The sequence below is a fragment of the Camelus bactrianus genome, chromosome 1 (assembly GCF_048773025.1).
Source record: "Camelus bactrianus isolate YW-2024 breed Bactrian camel chromosome 1, ASM4877302v1, whole genome shotgun sequence".
In the NCBI taxonomy this organism is placed as follows: domain Eukaryota; kingdom Metazoa; phylum Chordata; class Mammalia; order Artiodactyla; family Camelidae; genus Camelus; species Camelus bactrianus.
The window spans coordinates 62,647,447-62,671,805 of NC_133539.1; the positions used below are offsets into that span (position 1 = coordinate 62,647,447).

The 24,359-nt window shown below is 35.0% G+C and overlaps 1 protein-coding gene across 2 annotated transcripts; it reads left to right on the forward strand.

Annotated features, from left to right (window-relative positions):
• Positions 1-1,958: 1,958 nt before the first annotated feature.
• Positions 1,959-24,245, forward strand: PPP1R2 (protein phosphatase 1 regulatory inhibitor subunit 2). Of its 2 annotated transcripts, none has more exons than XM_074365556.1 (6): positions 1,959-2,410; positions 12,139-12,246; positions 13,869-13,946; positions 14,642-14,751; positions 19,677-19,844; positions 21,842-24,245. In XM_074365556.1, exons 1-6 carry the CDS (start codon positions 2,289-2,291, stop codon positions 21,886-21,888), a joined length of 633 nt encoding a protein of 210 aa, XP_074221657.1. In that variant the 5' UTR covers positions 1,959-2,288; the 3' UTR covers positions 21,889-24,245. The 2 variants fall into 2 exon arrangements, with proteins under 2 accessions (XP_074221657.1, XP_074221665.1); XM_074365564.1 differs by having other exon boundaries at positions 1,960-2,410; positions 14,654-14,751.
• Positions 24,246-24,359: the final 114 nt, after the last annotated feature.

Consider the following 24,359-nt stretch of genomic DNA (forward strand, 5'->3'; position numbering starts at 1 on the left):
AGCCATTCCTGAGGGGCAGAGTTCTAAAGCAATGAACTGAGTGTTACTTCTCAAGGCACGGAGGCTGTGTTAAGGGGGAGGAGATTTGGGGCCCAGAAATAGGAGACTTGAGGGAGATCACTGCCATTAGGGTAAGATAAAGTACATCCACTTTCTCTCCTCCCACCCTCTACACCAGTGGCCAGACGTTGCTGGAAACCAGCTCAGTCTGGGGAAGAACTTTCTGAGTTAGAACTATTCAAAGATAAAATGAGCTGTGTTGGGGGGCTGGTGAGCTCCTGGCCACTGGAGTTGTTGGCTGGATAGCTTTCTGGTGGGATTGACAAGATCCCCTCCAGACCCAGTAGTCTGTGAATCCACAGGGGGCTGGCCCGCAGGTGGCGGCAATTCTGAAGGGACAAGTCTGCCCTGCCTGGCCTGTCATGAGGATGAGGAGGTCTGATCCAGGAAAGGGTGGTGGGAAAGAGCCCGGTGATGAGGGAGTTGAGGACTAAGGGTGGAAGTGGGACAGGAGAGGTGTATATAGCTGCCATAACAAAGCATGATAAATGGGATGGCTTTAAAGAACAGAAGTTTAATGTCTCACAGTTCTAGAGACCTGAAGTCCACAATCAAGGTGTCAGCAGGGTTGGTTCCTTCTGAGAGCCCTGAAGAAGAATCTTTTCCATGCCTCTCCCAGCTTTGGGTAGCCTTAGGCAGTCCTGGGCTTTAGATGCATCACTCCAATCCTCTGTCTTCACACAGCCTTCTTATAGGGTCACCACTCATTGGATTAGGGGCCTACTCCTGTATGACCTCATATTAATTTAACTAATTAGATCTACAACGACTCTATTTCCAAATAAGGTTATATTCTGAGGTACTAGGGGTTAGGATGGCAATCTCATTTTTAGGAGGACATAATTCAACTCACAACAGGAGGCAACTTGCTTGATCTCTGAGACCTCCACTTTTCCCATCTGTACAACTCCAGTGATGGTTCTGCATGGAGAGAGGCTGGGTGGCTGGGAAGGCACCACTCCCTCTGCTAGCAATCCACTCCCTAGCTTGACTTTAGATACAGCCTAGTTCTGAGACTGTTCCCAGAGCATCCAAGTCCTGCCCTTTCCTGTGCTCATAGAATCCACTTCTCACAACATTCACAGGAGGGGTTTGGTTTTTGTTTTTCTCCTCTGGGACTCATCTTACAAAGACCTAGACAGTCCCCAAAGCTTCTGGCCTATTTAACCCAGTGTTGGACAGCTGGTTACCCTAAGTGAGTTCCCTAGATTTGAGGGGAGACAGATTATAAACCACAAATCTAGGAACTTCTGCCGGGAACATCTTCCATGGATTACCAACATAGGTAGAATGTAGTAACAAATGGGGAAACACCAGACTAGAAGCATAAGTCTGAAGCTCTACGGCCACACGCTATGGACGGGCTGTGTGACAGTGGGGGTCGTGTCACTTCCTCTTTCTCTCCTTCAGCTTCTCCAGCGGTAAAAATAAAACTATTTCAGTACTGATAGTCTATGATTTCATAAAAGTCAATATTCTATGATTTCATAATAGGTCTCTGAGGACCATTCCAATGCGATATTTCATGATTTTATAATGGAGAACTAACCTTTTCATGTTGGTTAAATGCAAGGAAAGAAGAGACATACTTCATTTCTCTGAAAGTCAGTTAATACCTTTGGGGAATGATGTCACGTTTGAGCCTCGATTTTCAGATTTATAAAATATAGAAATAACAATATGAAGCTCATGAAGTGGTGAGAGTGAGGGTGCTTGGAGAAATGTATCACACCGCACAGAGGCAAGCCAGGAACCTCTATGAAGGCTCCCTGAAACAGCTGAGCCCAAGCTGCTGCAGCAGAGCCCACCGAGAGGGCCGGGTGGGGGCGGGGCGAGGAGGTTGGCATTGTTCTCGCCCCGCCCCACCCCGCCCCGCCCCGCCCCGCCCTAGATATCGCGAGAGGGCGGGCCCGCTTGGCTTCGGCGTCGGCGTCGCTCCCGCGCTGGGGAGCTAGGCCGGCTTCTCTCCGCGGGCGGCGGATAAAGTGCCGGTACCCTAGGGCGCGCGAAGGGCCGCCAGCCGCGCGGCGTCGGCCGGACGCCAGAGCGTCGGGGTCGTTGTGCCGTGACAACGACGCCGGTGGCGGTCTCCGCCACAGCAGGTGCGGCCGCTTCAGCCCCGGGCGGGCTCGGCGGCTGCCTGGCGAGTCTCAGCTCGCGCCCAGCCCTTTCCTTCCTGGACCCGGCGCCAAGCAGCAACGCTGAGCCGACCGCCGGAGCGGCGGGCAATGGCGGCCTCGACGGCCTCGCATCGGCCCATCAAGGGGATCCTGAAGAACAAGAGCTCTACGACTTCCTCTGTGGTGGCCTCGGCCGAACAGCCCGGCAGGAGTGTTGACGAAGAACTGAGGTGAGAGCCGCGCGGAACGGCCGCTCGTCGCCCCGGTCGGCCTGGGAAGCCTCTCCTTCCCGGCCGGGGCGGCCTCGCCCTCCCCTCGCCGCCGTTACCGGCCCCGAGCCCGACTCCGGCCTCCCAAGCCCCAGCGCGTTCCGGCCCGCGGGGCGGCTAGGAATGCGGCCCTGGCGCGGCTCGGGTCTCCCTCCACCCGCCGGGCTGAGGGTCGGGGGTGATCTTAAGGCAGGAGCTATGACGTTTGTCATGTTTCTCTCTCTCTTTTTTAAAGTATATACACATATATAACATTTTTAAACATATATCATGGTATTTGAGCTTTTGGAAATCGGGAATATTAATCAAATCGAAGTTTTAAAGCTTCACCTGTTAAGCATTTATTATTTCTTAACCTCATATCCGAGTGTCTGAAATTCTTAAAATAAAGTGTGTTTTCCTGGCTTGGGAACCCTTTAAGATTAGTCTCAAGTTAATAAGAGACGCCTCAGAAAAAGAAGAGATAATTTCTACATTTTTCTAATTGCCCTTCTTCCAGTCATTCCTTTTTAGGTGAACATTATCAAAAGCATCATGCCACATTCACTCTCTTGGGTCCTGGTTTGTCATTATCTCTGCACTAAAAGAAACCGAAATCTTCCCAGTCTTTGATCTATATTTAATGGAAAGCTACTTATTGCTAATTATTTTTGCATCTGCAAGAGTTTGAGCGCTTTTAATTTTGTTATTCGTGAAAGACATATCTGAGCTCAGAACAGTTCACAAAGTCGCAACTTAAAATGACCCAGTGATAATTTAGTTGCTCTTGCACACTCACAGATACATATGTAAAAAGATGTTGATCCATATCATTGTGTGTAATAGTAAATAATTGGGAGCAACCCACGGTCCATTAAAGAAGGACTGGTGAAATATTTATTATGGTACATTAATAATGGAACAGCATACCAGCATTTTAAAAAGAATGAGGTAGGTGTGAATGTACAGAGAAAGATACCCAAGGTGCAATCTTCAATGAAAAAAAAAGTTGCAATACCGTATATAGTGTAAAATAAAACACTGGGTTAGAAGTGCTAGTGGGCTTTGCTGTTCTAAGATACTAAACATATTAGGACTCTACATTCTGGAAATACGGCTTAAGAAAAGTTACCGTTGAAATCTGTGAAGTCATAAAGCTAAAATGAGAGTGTTCATGAAAACAGATTATTTGGACTAGGGCACACCTGTTTAAAGGATTGTTTTAGGGCCATAAAAGGAACTACAACTTGGTGATAGTAAATGTATGGGGATTTGTGTTAACCTTGAAGAAAATGTTAAGTAGGATCACAGCTTAGAACCATGGTTGGAAAAGGCCTTCGTTTGTCTAGCAACTCCCCTACTCCCACTCTGTTTTGAAGGCTTAACTCCTACAGTCTCCAACATGCAACCTCTATTTGGGATAAACTGCTTCAAATGGGAATTGGGGCAGGGAGGGCGTGTTGCTCATGGTATTAAGAAAACAGAATCTCACCAGAATATAATTACAACAGGAAGACCAAGATACTCTTTATAAAAAAAAAAGACAACTATAGAAGGCTCTTATGGGCTTCAGAGTATTCAGCGGCAGGAATGTGATTCTCACTGGCATTTAAGTTACTTAGCTATTATTCAGTGTGAGCTCCTTTTTGTCTGGCTACCAAGTAGCTTATATTTTTTTCAATCTTTTGCTGCTTCCTTATCTTCTACTTATTCTCAACTTTGGTCTGCTGTAATTTCCTGTGTCCCCACTCTATGGATTGGCCTCTTTATATAATTGACTGAGGTTTCCCTCCAGATCTTCTTTTCTTTTCTTTTCTTCTTCTTTTTCCCCCCTTAATGGAGGTACTGGGGATTAAACCCAGGACCTTGTGCATGCTAAGGTAAGTTCTCTACCACTGAACTATACCCTTCCCCCTTCAGGTCTTTCTGCCTCCAAAGCCACTGTACCAGACTCACCCGCGTATGACTGACTGCTCCTTCTGTAAGAGCTGTTAGCAGGGCCGATTCACTTAAAAGGGGTCTTTTGCAAGGCATTTGACCCTGATTGACTTGTCCACAATAGAAGTTTATAGTCCTAACTTCAAAGGGAGCTACCAAGCCCTAATTTGTTGAAGTTGATGATGTTTGATTCTAAGTAGTAAAAGGGGGTGGGTATTTTTCATGGTAAGTGTTATGTGACTGTAAGGCAAAGAAACTAATTCTACTAGTAATATGGTATACATTATTATTTATGTTACAGCTCATGCAAACAATATTAGCAACTTCATGAGAGCTTTGAATAGAAACAAAGTATAGTTGAATACATTTGGAACGAACTTTTTGAAATGTTTAATTACAACCAATATTTTCCCTTTGGTGTAAAAAGAATTGAAAATAAATGGCTTTTTTGATTACAATGCACTTAAAATTCAGAAGCTAATAAATATAGTGTAATGGTCTAACTTCAAATGTTGGAACAGAGTATAAGGCAATAGAATCTCATTAATGTGAGAATGACCAGGGATCTAAGTCAGTTGTCACTATTTTCAGTAGTTATGTTCTATAAAGTCACCACAAACACAGAATTAGTGAATACTGAACTATTGCTCCTAGGGGAAATACAGACTTAGGTTCCTGCAAGCCTCTGATCACACATTTTCATCAACCAATCAATACATAACATTTTTAAGTTTGTTTCTGTTTAAAGACACCTATTTTAATATATATTTTTGATTCATTAACATTGAACACATGGCCAACAGCACTGTAACTAATGCCTGAATGAAATTTAACACGTATTTTCTCCATAAGGCACATAACAGCCTTCTTGGGCTTGGGAACACTGGACAGCACTTAAGCACTATCCTTGGGAGCTATTTTGAACAGCTAATTCACCAAAAAAAACAAAAACAAAAACGTAGTACTATATAGACTGCAAAAAGGACACGTATTTACATTAAGGGAGCTGAAACTAAAAGGTAAAGAAGCATTGCCCTGTTTAACCTCAGCTGGGAACATGGGCACCAGGCAACCAAAATTTTCCCGTTCTGTGCGTGTCTGAGAGAGACCTGAAAGATTCCTCAAGTATTGATTTTGGAGTTACAGAGAAATTTTATTAACTAGGCAAATTTGCAAATACAGAATCCATGAGTAACGATACCTTTTATTAGTACCCTTATCGTGTAAAAGGCAGTGGTGGTTTCCTTTTTCTGTACACACCACTTTGCCCCAACCCCCCATCAGTTGTGAGAGTATTATGTAACAATATTTTAATATAAATAGATGTTGCTAAGGGATTTTTTTAAGGTCAGAAGTTGAGTTGTGTTATTCCATTGGTCTCTAACTTTCTGACCGTGCATCTTTTTTAGTAGGAAAAAATTGAAATGTTTCAAATGTTTATGATTTATATACATAATAAGTAATAATTAAATAATATATCAAGGCTCAATCTACACTTAAAGTGAGGTTTATATAATACCATATCCCAAAGAGTCCTAATACTTGCATGGGTACTGTTATCTTCAGTGAGTGGTTTCGTCAGGTACCACTTTTTGAGGGTTATTTCAGTTAAAACTGAACAAAATCTATAAATCCACATAATTAGGCGTAGATAATCTCAGTACATTCCAGCATACTGCTCAACTAGTTGTAACGCCACCGTCATCTCCTATGATTGTGGAATTCCCATTCTTTCTGGATACTTTGAATATAGTGAACAACCTGTGAAGGTCGGACATAACAGATCTCGTAAGTATATGTATTTCATCAAAAACAAGATGCTGTTGATTCTAAGATGTACTGTGATTTTATGTAGCACCAAGAAAGAAAAAAATTATATATATATAACGGACAACCAGAAGATGCCATCCATTTTAAGATATGTTCTGTTTTCAGAAATATTAAAATGAGAAAAACATGCATTTGGAATTGTTGAAAATATGATATTAAGTGTTACTAAAACCTATCTTATGAGAAATGATTAATCTGGAGCCAGATTGCCTGGGTTCAGATCCTGTTTGCTACATATTAACTCTGTGATTTATATAGCAAGTTATTCATTATATCCCTGCCTAGTTTAATTATTAAATTATTTACTAAATGTAAAGTGTTTAACCCAGTACCTCACCCTCAAATGTAAGTTTTAGTCTAATAAAAAGAAGTGAATACAATCTAATTTTCCCCCATCTCAGCAGGTTGTTGTACACAGTATGCTTTGGAACCACTATGTTCAATTCAAATTGTGTAGTAATCTTAGGTATTGTAGGTGAATTCCACTTGGAAAAATTGTGCTTGAATTAATTTCCCTTAGTATAATTTTATATAAGCATACTTCAGTTTTGTCTTTTTCTGCCTGTAAAGGAATGTGGAATATAGTCAAGGCTCACTGAGTAAAGTTTTCCAAAAGTGACCTTTTGTTTACTGATTGTTTTTATTGTTAAGTCTTTAATTGTTCAGTAATGGTGTCAAGCTTCAAAGTCTTGTTCAAAGTACCTAAGTTGAATCTTCATTTAAGAAAGAACCATTTCTTGAAATGTGGGGTTAAAGTTTAACACGAAATCCTTCTTCCCACTACAAGTACGGCTAAAACTAAAAAAGAGCAAGTCACAAGCAACGAGAAGTGTGAGTAGGTCTTTGAGATGGCATCATACGAGCTATCAAAGTGAAAGTGAGAAGCAGTGGCGTTTTCTGGTGCAGATTTAGGCTGGAAAAACAAATCACCTGTGTATGGGCAGGGGTGGGAGGGAGCTGAAACCAACAAGTGCTTTCACCCTTGCAGCAGATCTTTAGTGTAAGTGTTAGTGCCTGTATTTTTTGTAAATGGAAATAATGACCCAAAGAAGGTCACACAAGCAGTTTGTGATAGTATTACGATTAAACGCAAATTCATTCCTTGGGTTTTGTTACTCCGCAAATAATGTTAATTCTGCGGAAATTTAAGAGATGCTAATTTCCATACCCAGTGTCCTCTGCTGACAGTTAGGGTTGGGTCTTCTACTTTATTACTTTCCACCTAAGAATTCCTAGCATTCTTTGGAGTCTATTTTATGCCCTTGTTTAAATTCATGGTTTTGCAAGATACCTTTGGGTATCGACAATTATAAGGATTTTTTTTTTCTCTTAGAAAAGTGAGGTGAAGCTTTGGATATATAAAACTTTAATTCTGTGTATAGTAGAAATGGCAAGCAAACTGGGAAAAATTGGGGTTATACATAATGTGGTTTGTACCTTATATATACCTTTGAGTTATATATAATGTGGTTTAAACCTTCTCATAAATTTGAGTGTGTTCTTTACACTTATGTAAATATAAAGAAGTCACTCAAATTAATGAAAATGTTTCCAATAGATAGGCAAAGGATATAAACATAATTCACACAAGGAAAGTAAAATAACAAGCATTTTTCATGTTATTTATTAGATAATGAGCAAAGAAACACATAACAGCATTTAAATACTAATTTATACCTGCTCAGGTGAAAAAAACACAGATATCCAATCTTGGCAAAGTTTTGATAATTATTTGGGGACGTTACAAATAGTCCTCTCTTTTAAACAGCTATACGGCAACATAGAGTGAACAACAGAGCTCTTAATAAATTTAATCCAGATATGCTTGTCCTAGCAGATTATCCTAAAAACATCATTGAATAGAATATGCGTAAGTATGTTGATTTCTGCTTTATTTTAAATAGGAAAAGTTGAATTCAACTTAAATATCTAACATTAGGTGAATAGTTTATTTTGGAATATTATACACATAATATTAAAAAAGACTAAAAAATACAAACAACTTATGATAAAATACATACACTGATAGTTTATCAAAAATATATAGTATACATATAGAATTACATATACATAGAATACTTCTATAGAATTCTATAGAAGCTATCAGTATATGTGTTTTGTATATACTATATATTCTGTTTTGTATATATATTTTTACATATACTAATAGCTTGTGTAGTTTTTTCATATGTATTTTACAGAGTGGAAAGAATATACCAAAATCAAAATTGTTAATGGGTTAGAATGCTAGAATTGTGATTATTAAATTTTATCATTAATTTTAAGGAAACACTATTACTTGTATCATACCATTCTTTTTCTTTGGTCACCATGTCATGAAACAGATTTGCAGGGTGTTTGGGGCTTACTTTTTAAACTCCGAAGGGCCATCTTCATTCTTCTATTCTAAGCAGTAATGATGATAAGTTGTCATTTTTAATTCAGTATTGTTAGCATCACCTGGGAAGTAAGTTGTTTTACTTTGAGATTAGGAAGTATCCAACAAAGTCACTTTTTATGTGTTTATTTTTTAAATATTTAATGTAATACACATACAGAAAAGTATATTAAATGTAATTTTAAAGCTTAAGGAATAATTATAAAGCAAACACCCCTGTAACTTCATCCTGGTCAAGGAAAAATGTTTCCATCACCTCAGAAATGTCTCCTGCCCTGTCATATAACAACCTCCCCCTCCCCCTCAACATTATCATTAGTCTGACTTTTATGGTAATCCTCTAAGTATACATCCCTACACACTTTAATTTTGTCTACTTTTGAACTTTATGTAAATAGAAGTGTGCTAGTTATCTTTTACAATATCTTTAATAAAGAATCTTAATAGGACCATCTATTAGTACAGGTTTTATGAAACTTTGACCTGTGGGTTTCTGTTTCTGACTCGGACTTAACTCTTGTCATTTCAGAGGCATTATCTGTCAGGAAGGAACATACAGTTACCATATCATGGGTCTCCCTTTGTTTCTTAATTGAATTGCTTTCTGTATAAAATTAATGTATTTCTCTTAAAAATTGTATGTCTTTATACTTCTAATCAGAAGCTTACTGATCATTTCTGCTGCCTAAAATCTTTAGAATTGTATCCCTTTTCACTGTGAATTACCTTATATAGAATATGCCCATGAGCAGACCTAATCATTTGCTTTTTAAATTTACAGAATTTGCAGGTAATAGAACTATTTAGCAAAATAAAATATCTGAAACTGTAATTTTAGTCAAATAGAAAACTGCTTTTGAGAAAAACTCATTCTATGATAACTCAAATATTTCAAAATCATTTAAATTTTGAACCTTTCAGGGCAAAGACAGAAGGCATTCAGTACAAAAGCAATTAAACCATCTTTTCAGAATGCCTTATCTCAAACTATTCTCTATAGTGCTAGGTAAGATATGGTTTCAGGACTTTCAACAAAACTTTAGATTTAAAAATCATAAATACTTTCATTTTATTATAATTTCCATGTGGAGTAAGCATAGCCCAAGAGAGAATGTTTTTGTTGGAATTGCCTATATAGTAACAGGACTGGTGAAGGGTAACTGGAACTTGAACTTTAAACGTCTATCTCCCATTTGTTTGTTGTTTTGTCTGCCACAAGACCAACCATTACTCTGAAAGACAGAAACTAGGCATCTAAAGAAATCAGTACTGTTGTAAAGCAAGATCTCTATAGCCAGTCTAATTCAATCAAGTGTTTTTTTTTTAATATATATACTAACAACATTCAAATTTGACTAGTTGAAAATTCAGGTAAGTGCCATGGTGAATGAATGAAAAAGCAGTTCTTTAAAGAAGAAATCATATTTTAGTGCTTAAAATTAATGACCTATTCATTTTTAGCTTCTTTTAAAAGCTTTTAAGATTTTGACTTTTTCATGGTGAAGTGACATTCGGTAACTTCTGACGATTATGAGGGCAGGGAAGAACAGGAGTTGTAGTGTCAGCCACCTGTAAAGTGTGTCTAGGCCAACCTTTGCCTTTTAATAAAACGAAGGGTAAGTAGGCTTAAAAGGAAGTTGTAGTTCATAGTACTTGGTCTGCAGTTGACTATTATTCAGCCTTAAAAAGGAAGGAAGTTTTGACACATGCCACAACATAGATGAACCCTGAGGACATTAAGTGAAATAAGCCATTCACAAAAGGACAAGTACTGTATGAGTCCACTTACGTGAGGTACTGAGAATGGTCAAATTCTTGGAGGTAAAAATGGAATGATTGCTAGGGTTTGGGGGAAGAAGAGAATGGGAGATTAGTGTTCAATGGGTACAGAATTTCAGTCGAGGAAGATGAAAAAGTTCTAGAGGTGGATGATGGTGAGGGTTGTGCAACAATGTGAATGTACTTGATATCGCAGAACTATACACTTACAAATGGTTAAAATGTATATTTTACCGCAGTAAAAATATGAAGAAAAAAGTGCTTAGTCTGAAATGGGAACACTGGGGGCCCTTTAGGGTAGGTAGAAAGCAAGAGAACTTTAAGTCAGACTCAACTGCTGTGAGTGGGCACATGTAATTTTTTTTTAATTATTACTTTTTTGGTGGGGGGAGGTAATTAGGTTTACTTACTTATTTTTTCTTAGAGAGGGTACTGGGGATTGAACCCAGGACCTCATGCATGCTAAGCATGTGCTCTACTGCTTAAAACTATACCCTCCCCTCTAGCATGTTTAATTTTTAAGGTGACTCAGAACATGGAGAAGAGAATATGATATTAAAATTTTAAGTATGTCATTCTTCAAGAGCATTTCAAGATCTGAAAATTGATAGATTTTAGGAAAATTGAAAATATCTGCAATAAAACCTCACCAATGTGGAGCAAATATAGAAAGAATAATTTGAATCTGTGTAAAATTTGCATTGGTTCTTTAAAAAAATTTTTTTTTCATTTTTAAAAATTTTGAGGGGGAGAGGTCATTAGGTCTATTTGTTTATTTTTTATTAGTTTTTTTTTTTTTTATGGGGGTACTGGGGATTGAACCCAGGACCTTGTGCATGCTAAGCATATGCTCTACCATTTGAGCTATACCCTCCCCCCTCTACACTGGTTCTATTTAAAGTAGTTATTTTTCAAGTATATAACCAAGTCACAAATTGTATACATGACAAAATATTGTTGGCTGGTAGAGAGGTCTTTGGTACCCTTTTTAAAGTAGATAAAAATTTGTAATTAAGCCATTTAATTATCAAGCACCTTAGTAGTTGTACAAATATTTTGTTGAGTGGCTATTAATGGATGTTCATAAAGCACTTATGAAACATTTCTATTTCTTTTAAGTAGATTTATCCCAGGTGATCTGAATATACCATTTCTTAGCAATTACTCTTCTAGGTTTAAAAAAAAACTGAGCTATAGTTTTATGTGCAACCTAAATCTTTATTTAGTGGTATCTGAATTTAATGAGGTTTTCCCTGTAGTTTTATGTTCTGATTCTTTTGATTGTTATGGATACCTCTAAAAAAAAATTAGGCCAAAGAGAATATTCCTGGTATGTCTTTTATTAAACTGTTTAGAAATATATGGTAGATCCAAAATCCTTAACTACTGAGATCAGGCAATGTGTAAATTTCAGGTTTTGCTGTTACTCTATAGGCCAGATGAAGATTAAACAAGTCATAATGTAATATTTTTTTGAATGCCTCGTGAAGGGTCCTGGAACCAATCCCCTGAGAATGCCAAGGGATAACTGTAATAAGTTTTTAATATGTGGGCACTAAGGATTTGATAAAAGATTTACTGACATTTTATTGTAATTTTTGCAGTTTTTACCCACATCAGTTTCTATTCTAAGAAAATAGATGTGAAAATAGAAGTTAGCAGTCAAATAGAAATTGAAATTTGGGATTTGGATGTTTGTGAATTTTAGATGTGTACATTTTCTATTTTTTACTCCATTAAGGACATTTTTTTCTTTTGATTTTAGTAAAAAATCCCAGAAGTGGGATGAAATGAACATCCTGGCGACATATCATCCAGCAGACAAAGACTATGGTTTAATGAAAATAGATGAACCTAGCACTCCTTACCACAGGTAGTGTTTTGTAGACATCATTCCTTTTTTGAGTTGTTTCCATTTTGCATTTGATGTGAACTTCTGGGTAACAGCTAATTTGAATGTTTGTTTTTTTATATTTGTTACTGAAACATTAATTAGTAACCCAACTGCATGCTTTTGTGTAATAATATAAGTAATAAGGAACTTTATGGAATCCACTTCTTACATTACAATTATAATAGTAAATGGTTATTCATTGCACCTCAGTGGTCCCCTAGCTGCTAATGGTACACATAGATCGGTGATTTTTACCTTCCTTAGAATGACTTATTTATAAAAAAGAAAATGAAAATAGGGTTTGTTTGCTTCCTAAGTAGGTATCAGGGGCTTATTCAGTCTCTTTGCAGAAAGGGATAACTTCACAGATGGAAATTTTTTTTTAACCTATTCAGAGACAAGTGGTCATTACTATTTCTTGTCCGTATTTTTGAATTACATAATATTGTAGTTCAGATAATTGTAATTGTCAGTTTTGAGTCTTCCAGAATTTTTTTAATGAATTATAAAATGACTATGTGTGGTAGTAGTTAGTATGAAGACAAAAATAATGCACCAATAAGCATAATAAGAAGATGGAGATTCTGACTAACTAGAAATATCTAACTAAGATCATGCCCTAGCTTATATTGAAAAAATAAAGATTTTCAGGGCTGAAGTATTTTGTCATTGAAGACAGCGTAAATCCAGAAGCTACAATTGAAATAGAATTAAATTCTGTTTTAAATCAGTGGGTGAAACTTTGGAAGATAAGTTGAAATAACTTGATAATAACAAAAACAGTACAAAAAATTAAAAAATAAAAACCAAGCATAAACATGAAGATTGTGATAAGGGGAGAAAGAAATAATCAAATAGGAGGTACACATGCTAAAACTCGATTCTAAAAAGCTTAATGGAAGAAATAGGCATATTATTTATGATAAGTTTATATACTCATTTTTCTTCTAATTGTAGGTATATATTTTAAAACATAAGCTAAGACTTTTTTCATACCAGAAGTCAAAGTCAGGGCTTTCTTCCTTCTCAGTAAAGGTAGTAGACATCCCTTATCTGTGTTGGTTGGCAATGACTAACCTAAAAGAATTAAGATCAAACATAATTCAAAAAAATAACTGTAGCCATTATTTTTAGACTTTATATTTAAATAATAGATACTCATTTTTGCAGTTGAGTGGGGAGCATATTTTTCATTAGAAGGTAAATTGGGAAAGCTAACTAGCTTTTTGACCTACTGAATTAGATCTTAGGATCTAATTTAGTTGCTTTACCTATGTCTGCATAGATCTTTTGTCTGGTATTTTCAGGTTGATGTACAAATTCAAATTCTAAGGCCACACGGTGGGTTTTTGGCATTGTTTCCAACGGATGGAAAAACTCAAGTGTTGCGGGGTTTTTTCCCCCCAGATGATTCAGGCTTTTTCAGTATGTATTTTCAGGATTGCAAGAGTGCGGTTTTTTTTTTTAAATCATTTGAAGGCTTTTCTTGATTGGTGCTATACTTTTAAATATTTGTCAGTAGAATTATGTTTCCCTACTTTGTTTTTCTGCTTGAAAAATTATAGTTCACAGATTAATTTATGATGTGCTTGTCATCCTAGTATGGTAGGTGATGATGAAGATGCATTGAGTGATTCAGAAACCACTGAAGCCCTGACCCCAGATGTCTTAGCTAAGAAGTAAGTATTGATGACTATAAAATATTTTCTTTATGCTGTTTTTAATCGTGCAGTATTAAAGGCATTTTACAGGGGAGGAGATAGCTCAGTGGTAGAGTGCCTGCCTAGCATGCCCAAGGTCCTGGGTTCAATCCCCAGTGCCTCTACTTAAAAAATAAGTAAATAAATAAACCTAGTTACCTCTTCCCCTAAAACAAACATAAATAAATAAATAAATAAAGGCATTTTACTTTACTTGGACAAGTGAAAATTTAAAAGTATGTGCTAAATAAATAACTTTATCTGGATTTTTCATAGCAACTTTTATAGCCTTGTTTCTAGGTTAAAGTCAAGATGTATGGATGGCAGAAAGATTAGAGTACCAGAGCCTGTTACACAGATTTCCTGTGTCACATTCCTGTGGGGGATTGTTTGTTGGTTTGTTTTTAATATTCTTTCATCTGTATTTTATGAAAGTGAGAAAGGCAAGAATAAGTTGAATTCCTAAGCAAAAGCTCTATTCATTTGCTGTTCATCGATCTGTCGCCCTCTACTTTTTGTTACTGGTTTCTGTGCCCATTTTCACTCTTGCTTTTTATTTTCTTCATCTGGTTATAGCTAGCATATTAATGATTTTCAAATTTTTTTTGAGACTCAAAAGTTGAGTAAGACTCAACTAATATAAGAATTTCACAGTGTTGGTTTCTTTGTAAATGGTTGTTGTATAGGCTAACTGCTGCTGCTGAAGGCTTGGAGCCAAAATACCGGGTTCGTGAACAAGAAAGCAGTGGAGATGAGGATAGTGACCTCTCACCTGAAGAACGAGGTAGTTTATTTCTTTTGTTGCTTTTAGCATTACACTAATAAATTTTGCTGAAATAAATCCATTATTTGAAAGATGTGAAATGGTCTTCCTTTTTGGGAAGTGGATGGTGGAAGATTAGAGAGTAACATTTTTATAATTCAGATTCTACTTATGTGGGTTTATTGCATAATAGCTTTCCTCCCACTGATTTCAAGAAAATATTACCATCTTTAATTATAAGTGTTCCTTTCTTTGTGCTTTTTGTTCCCTTCGTTTTACTGAGCATCCAGTCTATACCAGATAGATGCTTGGTAAATATTATATTAATGCTTTTAGAGTCATTGAGTGGATGATCTTAAAGTGGATAGCAGTAAGAGCTAATTCCCCAAGTGCTTGTGCTTTTTTTCTGTTTTAAGACCTGATGAAATTTACTAAATGAATCAGGATGATCATACTTGGAGTAAAGATTTTTATTAGGTCCCATTGGAAAAAAAAAAAGAACACTAGTATCACAGGAGAGGAGATAAAGATAGCCCCAGGATGGAAGACATTCTTCTAGCCCATACAGCACATACACAGTGAAGGCATTGCTATCTGTTCATTGTTTGTTTTTACAAGTAACAGTGGTTATCTGTGGAGGTAAGGAAAGAAGGAAGATATTTCACTTTGTTGTTTTTCATAATTTTGAACCATGTGAATGTATAATCTCAATTAAAAATTGCTCATATAGTTTATTTTCAAATATTTTTAAAAGGAAAAACCAAGCCTATGTATAGGATAAAAGATGCAAGAAAAACACACACCCTTACAAAAAAGAAAGAGATTAAGTAGTGTACTTGAAGCCTTGAAATATGAGAACTACCTGTACTATAAAGTTCAGAAATTTTAGAACTAAGATTCTGAATATCTGCAAGTTACTTGTCAGGATCTTTGTCATGGGCAGTTGCTAAGGTACAATTTGCTATTCCTTCCTCTTACCTTTAAAATATAGTTTGTTGAGCAAAACTATGATGGTCTGAGCCTAATTGCTATAAAAGAGAGAAATTTTATGTATAGCGTAATCTCAAATTGTATTATATATCTTCTACCCTCAGTGATTTCATGTTTTGTTTTCCCAAAATATATACCGAAGGTCCTTGAAGAGAGTTTCAGATAGTAATTGTTTCTAGAACTTGTTTCTTTGTTATTCTCTAGAAATATGATCTATTGAGAATAGGAAATTTATTGACTTCTGTTGTCAGTTTTCATTAAAGAATTTTTCCTCAAATTGTAGTTCCATGAGTCAGCCAGCAGGGGGAACTATTTGACTAGTTACAGTTTCACAAGGTCAGTTCCCAGTAATAAATTTAACTGATACTTAGAGTTGCTTATTGCTTTGCTTTTAAACAAATTACATGTCTGAAAACCCTTTTTTATTCACAGAAATTCTTAGAAAATTTTATCTTGTAACTAGTAGCATAACAATTAAGAGACTAGCTATGGAGCCAGATAGATCTAAGCTTATACTCTAGGTATGTCCTTATCTACTTTGCTTAATTTGCCTCATTTTTAAATTAGAGGCCTTAAAAATATTTAGACTCATTGTTGAGTATTCAATGAGATAAAGAATGTAAAGTACTTAGCATTGATTCTGGTATATTATACATACTCAGTATAAATATTAACTTAAAATAGTTGGTATATTCACCATTATATTATTTTGTAAAATAGTAAAAGAAAGAATAAAAAAGGTAATTCACTTGTCAAATTTACATGGATATTTGATTCTTTTTTAGAGCTGGGCCCGAAACCTGAACTTTTTATACTCTGTATTATGTTGCTTTGCCATATAGAGACTATAAATAAAATTAAATATCCAAAGTAGGTTAAGACCACTTCTATTAGCAGCTTTCTACAAAATGAATACATTGCATATTTTTAAATTATACGATAAATTTTGAGTATTCCAAAATTAGAATAAACGAGCAAAACCAGATTTAACATTTCTTAGAATTAAAAAGAAATGATTTTCTTAGACTATAAGTATAATTCACAAAAGAGAAATATGTAATATCAACTCCTAGGAACAAGAAACTACAAATTAAAACAGCATCATGGTGCCTTTCTTTTCAGGTCAAAAAGATTTTAAAAAATGACAATTTCCCTTTTGGTGTGAATGGAGAAATATTACTCATATGCTATTGGTGGGCATGAAAAATGGTTTGGCTTTTTTGGAAGGGCAGTATGGCAACATATGAGCGAAAAGTAGTAAAAGAAAATGACACCCTTTGATCTAGCAATTTAGTGTCCCAGGGTTTTTCTCAATGTTTCTCAGACATTTTTGAACAGGTCCCACTCAGTATATATGTATACATGAAATTACAAAAGTAAAAATCCCACAACACAGTACTTACCTTTACTATATGTGTTATTTCCAGATTATTCTCTTTTATTTCATTTCTTTAAAATGCTAATTATGACTTACTAAAGGGTTATGAGGCACAGTTTGAAAAAACAGCAGCTAATGTTGAGAAGATATAGAACAAATGCACAAAAATGTATGTACAATTGACCCTTGAGTAACATGAATTTGAACTGCATGGATTCACTTATATGCACATTGTTTTTCCTACTAAATACCTACTGAAGCACTGCACAGTCTGCAATTGGCTGAACCCACAGATGCAGAATTGCGGATATGAAGGAGCAGCTGTAAAGTTACGTGTGGGTTTCAACTGCCAGGAGGGTGGACATCCCTGTAACCCCCATGTTGTTCAAGGGTCAATTGTATATTACAATGAAAGTACAGAGGGGGAAATCATAAATCTTTGACCAAGGCAGGGGATGAAATTATAACTCATTACTTTGTAACCATTTAAAAATTATATGAATCTGCTGTGTATGTGGCAGAATTTTACTGAATCTTTATATACTTTGTTGTCTAAACTCTAGATCATTTTAGAGGGAAAGAAAAGGTCACTATTATAGTTCCATCAGACAGTAGGCATAAACTGAGACTTCCCTGAGGCATAATCATTCTAACTCTATAGAAAGAAAACAGCATATACAACAATATATGATTCATTTTTGTAAAAAATGCATTTTTAGAAAAAAGTCTAGTCATAAAATGTTACTGATAATTTCCAAGTGAGGAAATTGAGTGATTTTTTTTTAAGTTTCTATCTTTTTTAAACCTCTTCTTTACATTAAAAAGAACATATGTTACTTTGTAATGAGAAAAAGTCTTTTTTAACTGAAGTATAGTCAATTTACAGTGTTGTATTGATTTCTGGTGTACAGCACAGTGATTCAATTATACATCCATATATATATATATTTATACACACACACCTTTTCACATTTTTCATTATAAGCCATTCGAGGTATTGAATATAGTTCCCTGTGCTATGCAGACCTTGTTTATTTTATGTATAGTAATTGGTATCTTGCAAACCCTGAACTCCCAATTTATCCCTCTTCACCCCCCTTTCCTCCCTTGTCTTACTTTTTTAGTAAATGTATCTGGTATTGGAGGCAATTAAAATAATTTTTTTGTTTTTTAGTGTTGGCTTTTATACCATCTGAAAGGCATCACTAAAAATTTAGTCATGACGATTTGGTCTTCTATTGATTTTTTTAAAAAAATTTTATCCCCTTTTGTAATATAGTATTCTCAAAGAGTAAAACAAATCACAAAAGTAACTTCTTAGTAGAGAAGAATAATAATGCCTGGCAAGATCTTAGTAGTTTGAAACAAATGCTTATGGGATGATGGATGATATGGATGTTCATCTCAGAACTTTCCCTCAACCAACCCAAACAGAGACTGAAAAGTGATTGATCAAAAACAAAAAAGTGACTGATCTGTGGGGACATGAGTTGGAAATGCATGATTTTAAAACATAAATAAGTGTAGTTGATGGTAAAAACTTAGAGGGAATTAGAGGGCATTGAGAAATTACTTTGAATAGCCTTAATCTGAGAGATTTCTCTGTCTTTTTGGCATTAAAATATTTTTATGAATACCATAATAAAACTATGGTGGGTGAGTTTTAATGCTCTTGTTTGACAGAAAAACAGTTGGCGATTTTATGTCAGCCCTCCCCCCCCTTTAATTTTCTGGTCTAAGAAATTTTACAATCCTATAATTATTTCTTGATAAACAGTTGATCTTTAAAGTGCTGTCTATTGATAAAGTAGTTGTGTTGATTTGCAGCTAGTTTTATCTTTCTATAATGAAGACTATAAATGAAAGAATAGTCCAGAATCACTTCCTTATTCCCAATAACAGGTTTTTCTTAAAATTGCTCTAGGAATGAGGTTATGTTTTTAGCCAGCAACATTTTCAATCATGGCAACTTCTTAATGGATAATAAGAATTTTTAAAAGGAATTTCTTCTTAATTATATAAATAGAAAACTTGAAAATATTAAAATTACCCCATAGTTCCTTGATCCAGAACTAATGACTGTTAATTGTTGAGGCTTGCTGTGTGTGCATATGTGCATGCATGCAGGCTTTGTACATTTTATATATATGTATGTGTGTGTGTGTGTGTGTGTGTGTATATATATATATATATATATATATATATGGCATTATAGTTTTTTTTCACATTCAACTCTATTGAGAATTTTCCTATATCTTTATGTTTTCTTCACCAATATACAACTACTTATGGCTTTTACTGCTAGTCTCTCATAAAATGAACTTGAACCATCTAAAGCAAAGATTGGTACACTTTTTCTTTAAAGGGCCAGATAGTAAATATTTTAGGTTTGTGGGCCATATGATCTCTACTGCAACTACTCAACTCTGCCATTGAGCACAAAAGCAACTTTAAGCATTACAGAAACAAATGAGGGTGACTGTGTTCCCATAATACTTCACTTACCAAATAGACATAGGCTGTAGTTTGCCAATCCTCAAGTTAAAGACTTCCTACACCTGTTTTTTGTATTTTATAGAAAAAAAGCGACAGTTTGAAATGAAAAGGAAACTTCACTACAATGAAGGACTAAATATTAAATTAGCTAGACAATTAATTTCAAAAGACCTACATGATGATGATGAGGATGAAGAAATGTCAGCGACTGCAGCTGGAGAAAGCATGAACATGGAAGAATCAAATCAAGGTTAGAGGTTTTAAAAATATCATTTAGACTCTTATGATCATTTGTACCTAAATAATATACTGTTTTGCTTGAAACTTTGAAGAACCTCAGAGAATTTTGCTGAAATTCACTTTTTATGTGAGAAGTGTCTAAAATCTTAACCCCTGATGACCAATTTCAAAGTAATAAGGGTTTTATGCTCAAGAGTTGATTTAAGACGTGTGAGTTACACTTTGTATCTACATTGTTTTATTTACGTGGATTTAAGCAATGATGTTTGTTTTCATATTAAGCTATATTTTGTTTTAATATTTCAGATCATGTTTTTATCTGTTGTAACAATGTAAATTAAGGTTTAAACTTTTTTAAAGAAATAGGTTTTTAATATGGAAGATATGTTTTCACATTCCTTCAGGTACAAAGTATGTCGTATCTTTCCAGTGTTGATTCTTTTGACTGTTGGGTGGACAAGTTATTTGGCGGATTTTTGTTTAAGTCTCAGACAACCAGCCCCTGCAGCCTACCAACTCTTGATCAGTCATAGGAAATAGATTTTATTTATTTATTCTTAATAAATGATTGTTCTGGCATTCAATAAAAGTGAATCTTCTGCACCACTAATATAGATTTTGTGCCCATCTACCTACTCTGTGCATTCAAACTGATGCTTTTCAGTGGAGATGTTACTTACTGTTATATATTGTGCCTTGGATAGTTAAGTCTTAGAAGAATAAATAATTATATTATTGTTTTGGTGAGTATATATGAAATATCAGGGATTCTATAGTAGAACCTGATGACTATGTCTCATTATAATATCAGGGTTACAGTATTTTTTTGTTATTCCATGTTACGCTTTGGCCTTTCAGTTTGCTTCGTACAGCATTTCCTTTCCATTTTCTTCACCATGGTCTGTTTAGCTTATATTTAACTTGAACAGACTTTATCTTGAGTATTTATTGTTGTATGTCTTTCTCTTCTCTTTAAATGTATTGTCCATTTTTAGGTGACCTATCTCCTAATTGGTCTTTGTTTTCCATTTACCTATATCTTGGTGATTTCTTTTGATATATTCAAAAGTGAATTTTTTTTGGTTATAATTTTTCATCAGTTTCTACTCAGACTTTCAGTGTCCATTTGTAGTGACTCTAACAAAGCAATGGAATACCCCTCATTTGCCACTAGAAATTTGCACTAGCACTACTGTGCCAGAGACTAAAGGGATTTCAAGTCAAGGCTTTTGAAAAATAATTGGCCTTTTGTCTATCTCTTCTTGTAAAACATTAGATTTCTCATACTTAGTGCATAAATGAATTTTTTCATTAAAGTATAATAGATTATTAAAATTTGTATTCACTTAATGCCTGTTTTTTCTTCAGTGGAGACAACATACTCCTTACATAGTTTCAATAAAGTTACAAAGATAGAAAACACTACATAGTAAGGTATAGGGAAGAAAGTTCCTTATTTATTCTCTGCCCTTTTTGGGCCCTTAAAATTTTTTTTACCAGCTTTTAAAATCTCCAGGTTCTATGGAACCCATTACTTTTTGATCATTGTCCTTCTCTTCTGTCTCCTCCACACTCCTGACCATCCCCACCTGTTGGTAGTTTTTTTTTTTTTTCTATTTTCATAAAAAGAAAAGCGGCATGTTTAAACTCTGAGGAAATATTTTATCATTTTGATGTCATAAATGCAAATCTTTCTATAGCTCTGGATATTTGGGTTGTAGTAAAACTCGTAGCTATCCATCTGTGACTTATTCACAGAAGTGTTCAATCTGAAACCTATTTGTCCTACTACTAAGTAGACACTCCTGTTCTTCTCAGAATATTTAGAGGGTATACAGATTCTTTCATATCATGTTAATCAGTCTGCATAAATTATACCATACTTGTTTTTTAGATTTTCATATTTATCAACCATGGCAGTGGAAGGGAACTTGAACTCAAGTAGCTCCAAGTTTGGCAGTACTCAACAAACAAATTATGTTGCTGTTTTTTCTTTTATCTTTGCAGGATCTACTACAAGTGACCAACTGCAAAATAAATCACAGAGTTCATAGAAGAGATTTGTCCAACACTGTAATTGTCAGATACAAACCCTGTTACTATAATATACTGCTTCTTGTTCTCTACAATTCATGACTTAAGTACCAAAATGCATACCAGTTACTATATATTGCCAAGAATTAAATAACTTAGAAACTAATTAGACTGAAAATGCCTAATTGATACATATATTCTTGTGCCTAGTACTTCACCACAAATACAGCATAATGTCATCAGTCCAAAACTGCATTACTTTTGTAAGAACACTGGTTAATTTGTATAAGATATATAGCTTTTTATGCTTTAGAAGTTAAACAGTATCTTTTTTGGGGGGGAATCTAATTTATTTTCTTCACTTCTAGATGTGATAGCTCTTATAAAAAGTTCGGATTTTTTAAAAGATCAAAATCCAGTTGGAACAACAGATTACATAGGCTGATAAATATTCAGTCTGAAAAGTATTTTAACACGTGTCTTCAGCTTGTTTGTTTAATTGAAAAAGATTATATTAGAAAAGTTACTGTTGCATTTTCTGGCATACTACCTTTAAAATTCCTGTTGAGTTTCTTTCATGTTTACAAGGAAAGGATTAAACTTTTTCTCATCAAAACTAGCTTTTTCCACAAATAAATTATCAGGTTAAACTTGCACTAAATGTCTGCTCTGATTTTTTTTTTGTATGCTCAGTGGGCAGACTTCAGATCAGTTTTTTAAATAAATACAATTCTTACATAGTCTCAGCATTCCCTTAATATACCTGTCTTAACCTCCTGCCTTTATTTCTTACTCCTTTCCACACATATGCACACAATCCTTGACCTTTATAAAGGAGTATTAAGATTGTCATGACATTAGGAACTCTTCTTTCTCTCACATATTCTGTCATCTGCTGCAACGATGAAAATCTTATTTTGACTGTCAATGCCTGTTAGTTCTAATACTTGGAGAAAATAGATTGAATAGCAGCAGTGCTACAGACAGGAAGTACAATTCAACTGCAGAATTTCTACACCTCTGATTTACAGCTCGCTAATTAAAGTGCTATTATTAGTTTATTGTCTGACTTAATTAAACCTTAGAAAACAACCATCTGAGGTTTTTTTGTTTTGCATGATGAGAGAATTGTGTGTAACCAGTGATATGATGATAGTTCCTGAATGTATAGACAGAAGTAAGCCTGAACACTTTTTAATTTAAAAATAGTCCCTGCTCAAAGGGAATATGATAACGTATACTATGACAAATGTACTTTATTCTTCTAACACAGTAAGATTTGGACTTTTTCCCTGAAATGAATACAATTCTTGTGTATCTGGTTTAGTGATGGTTTCATTTCTAGTCAGTTATTTCTATCTTTTTTGTTAGTACCAAAAGAATCCATTATACGAACAGACTAAATAATTTCTGTGTATTATATATATGAACTGGCTTTTATTGAGCAGCTTATCTTCCACTTGCAAGTTTATGGAAATATCAATATGTCAAAATAAAAGTGGAAGAATTCTTTGCTGTTAGAAGAATGTTTTTATTATTTTGAATGTCTTTTTTTCTTTTTTTTAATGGGATCCAGTTAGTACTTCTGAACTGCAGGTATAGTATTCTAAGTAAAGCATATTAGCTAGTAATACCACTGATTTATAAACGAAACAGCATTTATCTCTGTTTTCTGAATTTAGAATGTTGAGGTATTTTTACCTATTTAAACCCAATTGGGGGGATTTAAGCTTAAACACATGTGTGTACATATGTTCATGCATACAGAGCTCTGTTTTTGGTTTCCTCACTTTGAGTTCTTAGAAAGTATCCACATACTCTATTTGTAGAAATAGCTGCTGTACAGTGAAGAAATGGTAAGACCTTTGTGTTTTCTACAAGCTGTTTCTTGAAACTTAAATCACAGGCAAATTCATTTCTGGTTTCAGGAAGTAGATAGTTATGTCAAAGGAATAAGACATGGCAAATAGCATGCTCAGTAGGATTTTAGGTAGTCAAATATAACTGAGTGAAATGTTTTCGTCATCATGAGTTCCTAATTGACATGGTATTGGACTATACAAAAAAATGAACCTTTATGATTCAAGTTAGATTTTCCTTTGGAGAAAGTTATCTGTCAATGTTCAGTTCTAGCCAAGGTAGATTTTACTTTTTAATCAGTATTCTCTGCTTAACTCTTAGTGTCATCTTTCTGTTTGTTCAGTTTTCAGTCTGAAATGCTCTTTAAAACCTGAGGCATAATGGTATATAAATGGATTGTTAAATATTTAAAGATTAAAGCGAAGTGCCATTTTTCCCTAGACTTTCACTTTGTTTACATTTTTCCTTTAAAATTAGTACAATAAACATATTATAATAAAATACAGTAGTATGGCAATTGCTCGTGTATGGATTTTATTTTCTTGTGCCCAGCTATCTCAGCATTGTGGTCCATTGGCTAAGTGTTCTAGATACCAGGAGGGGATCTTGGACTGTATTGTGGCAGAGTAGT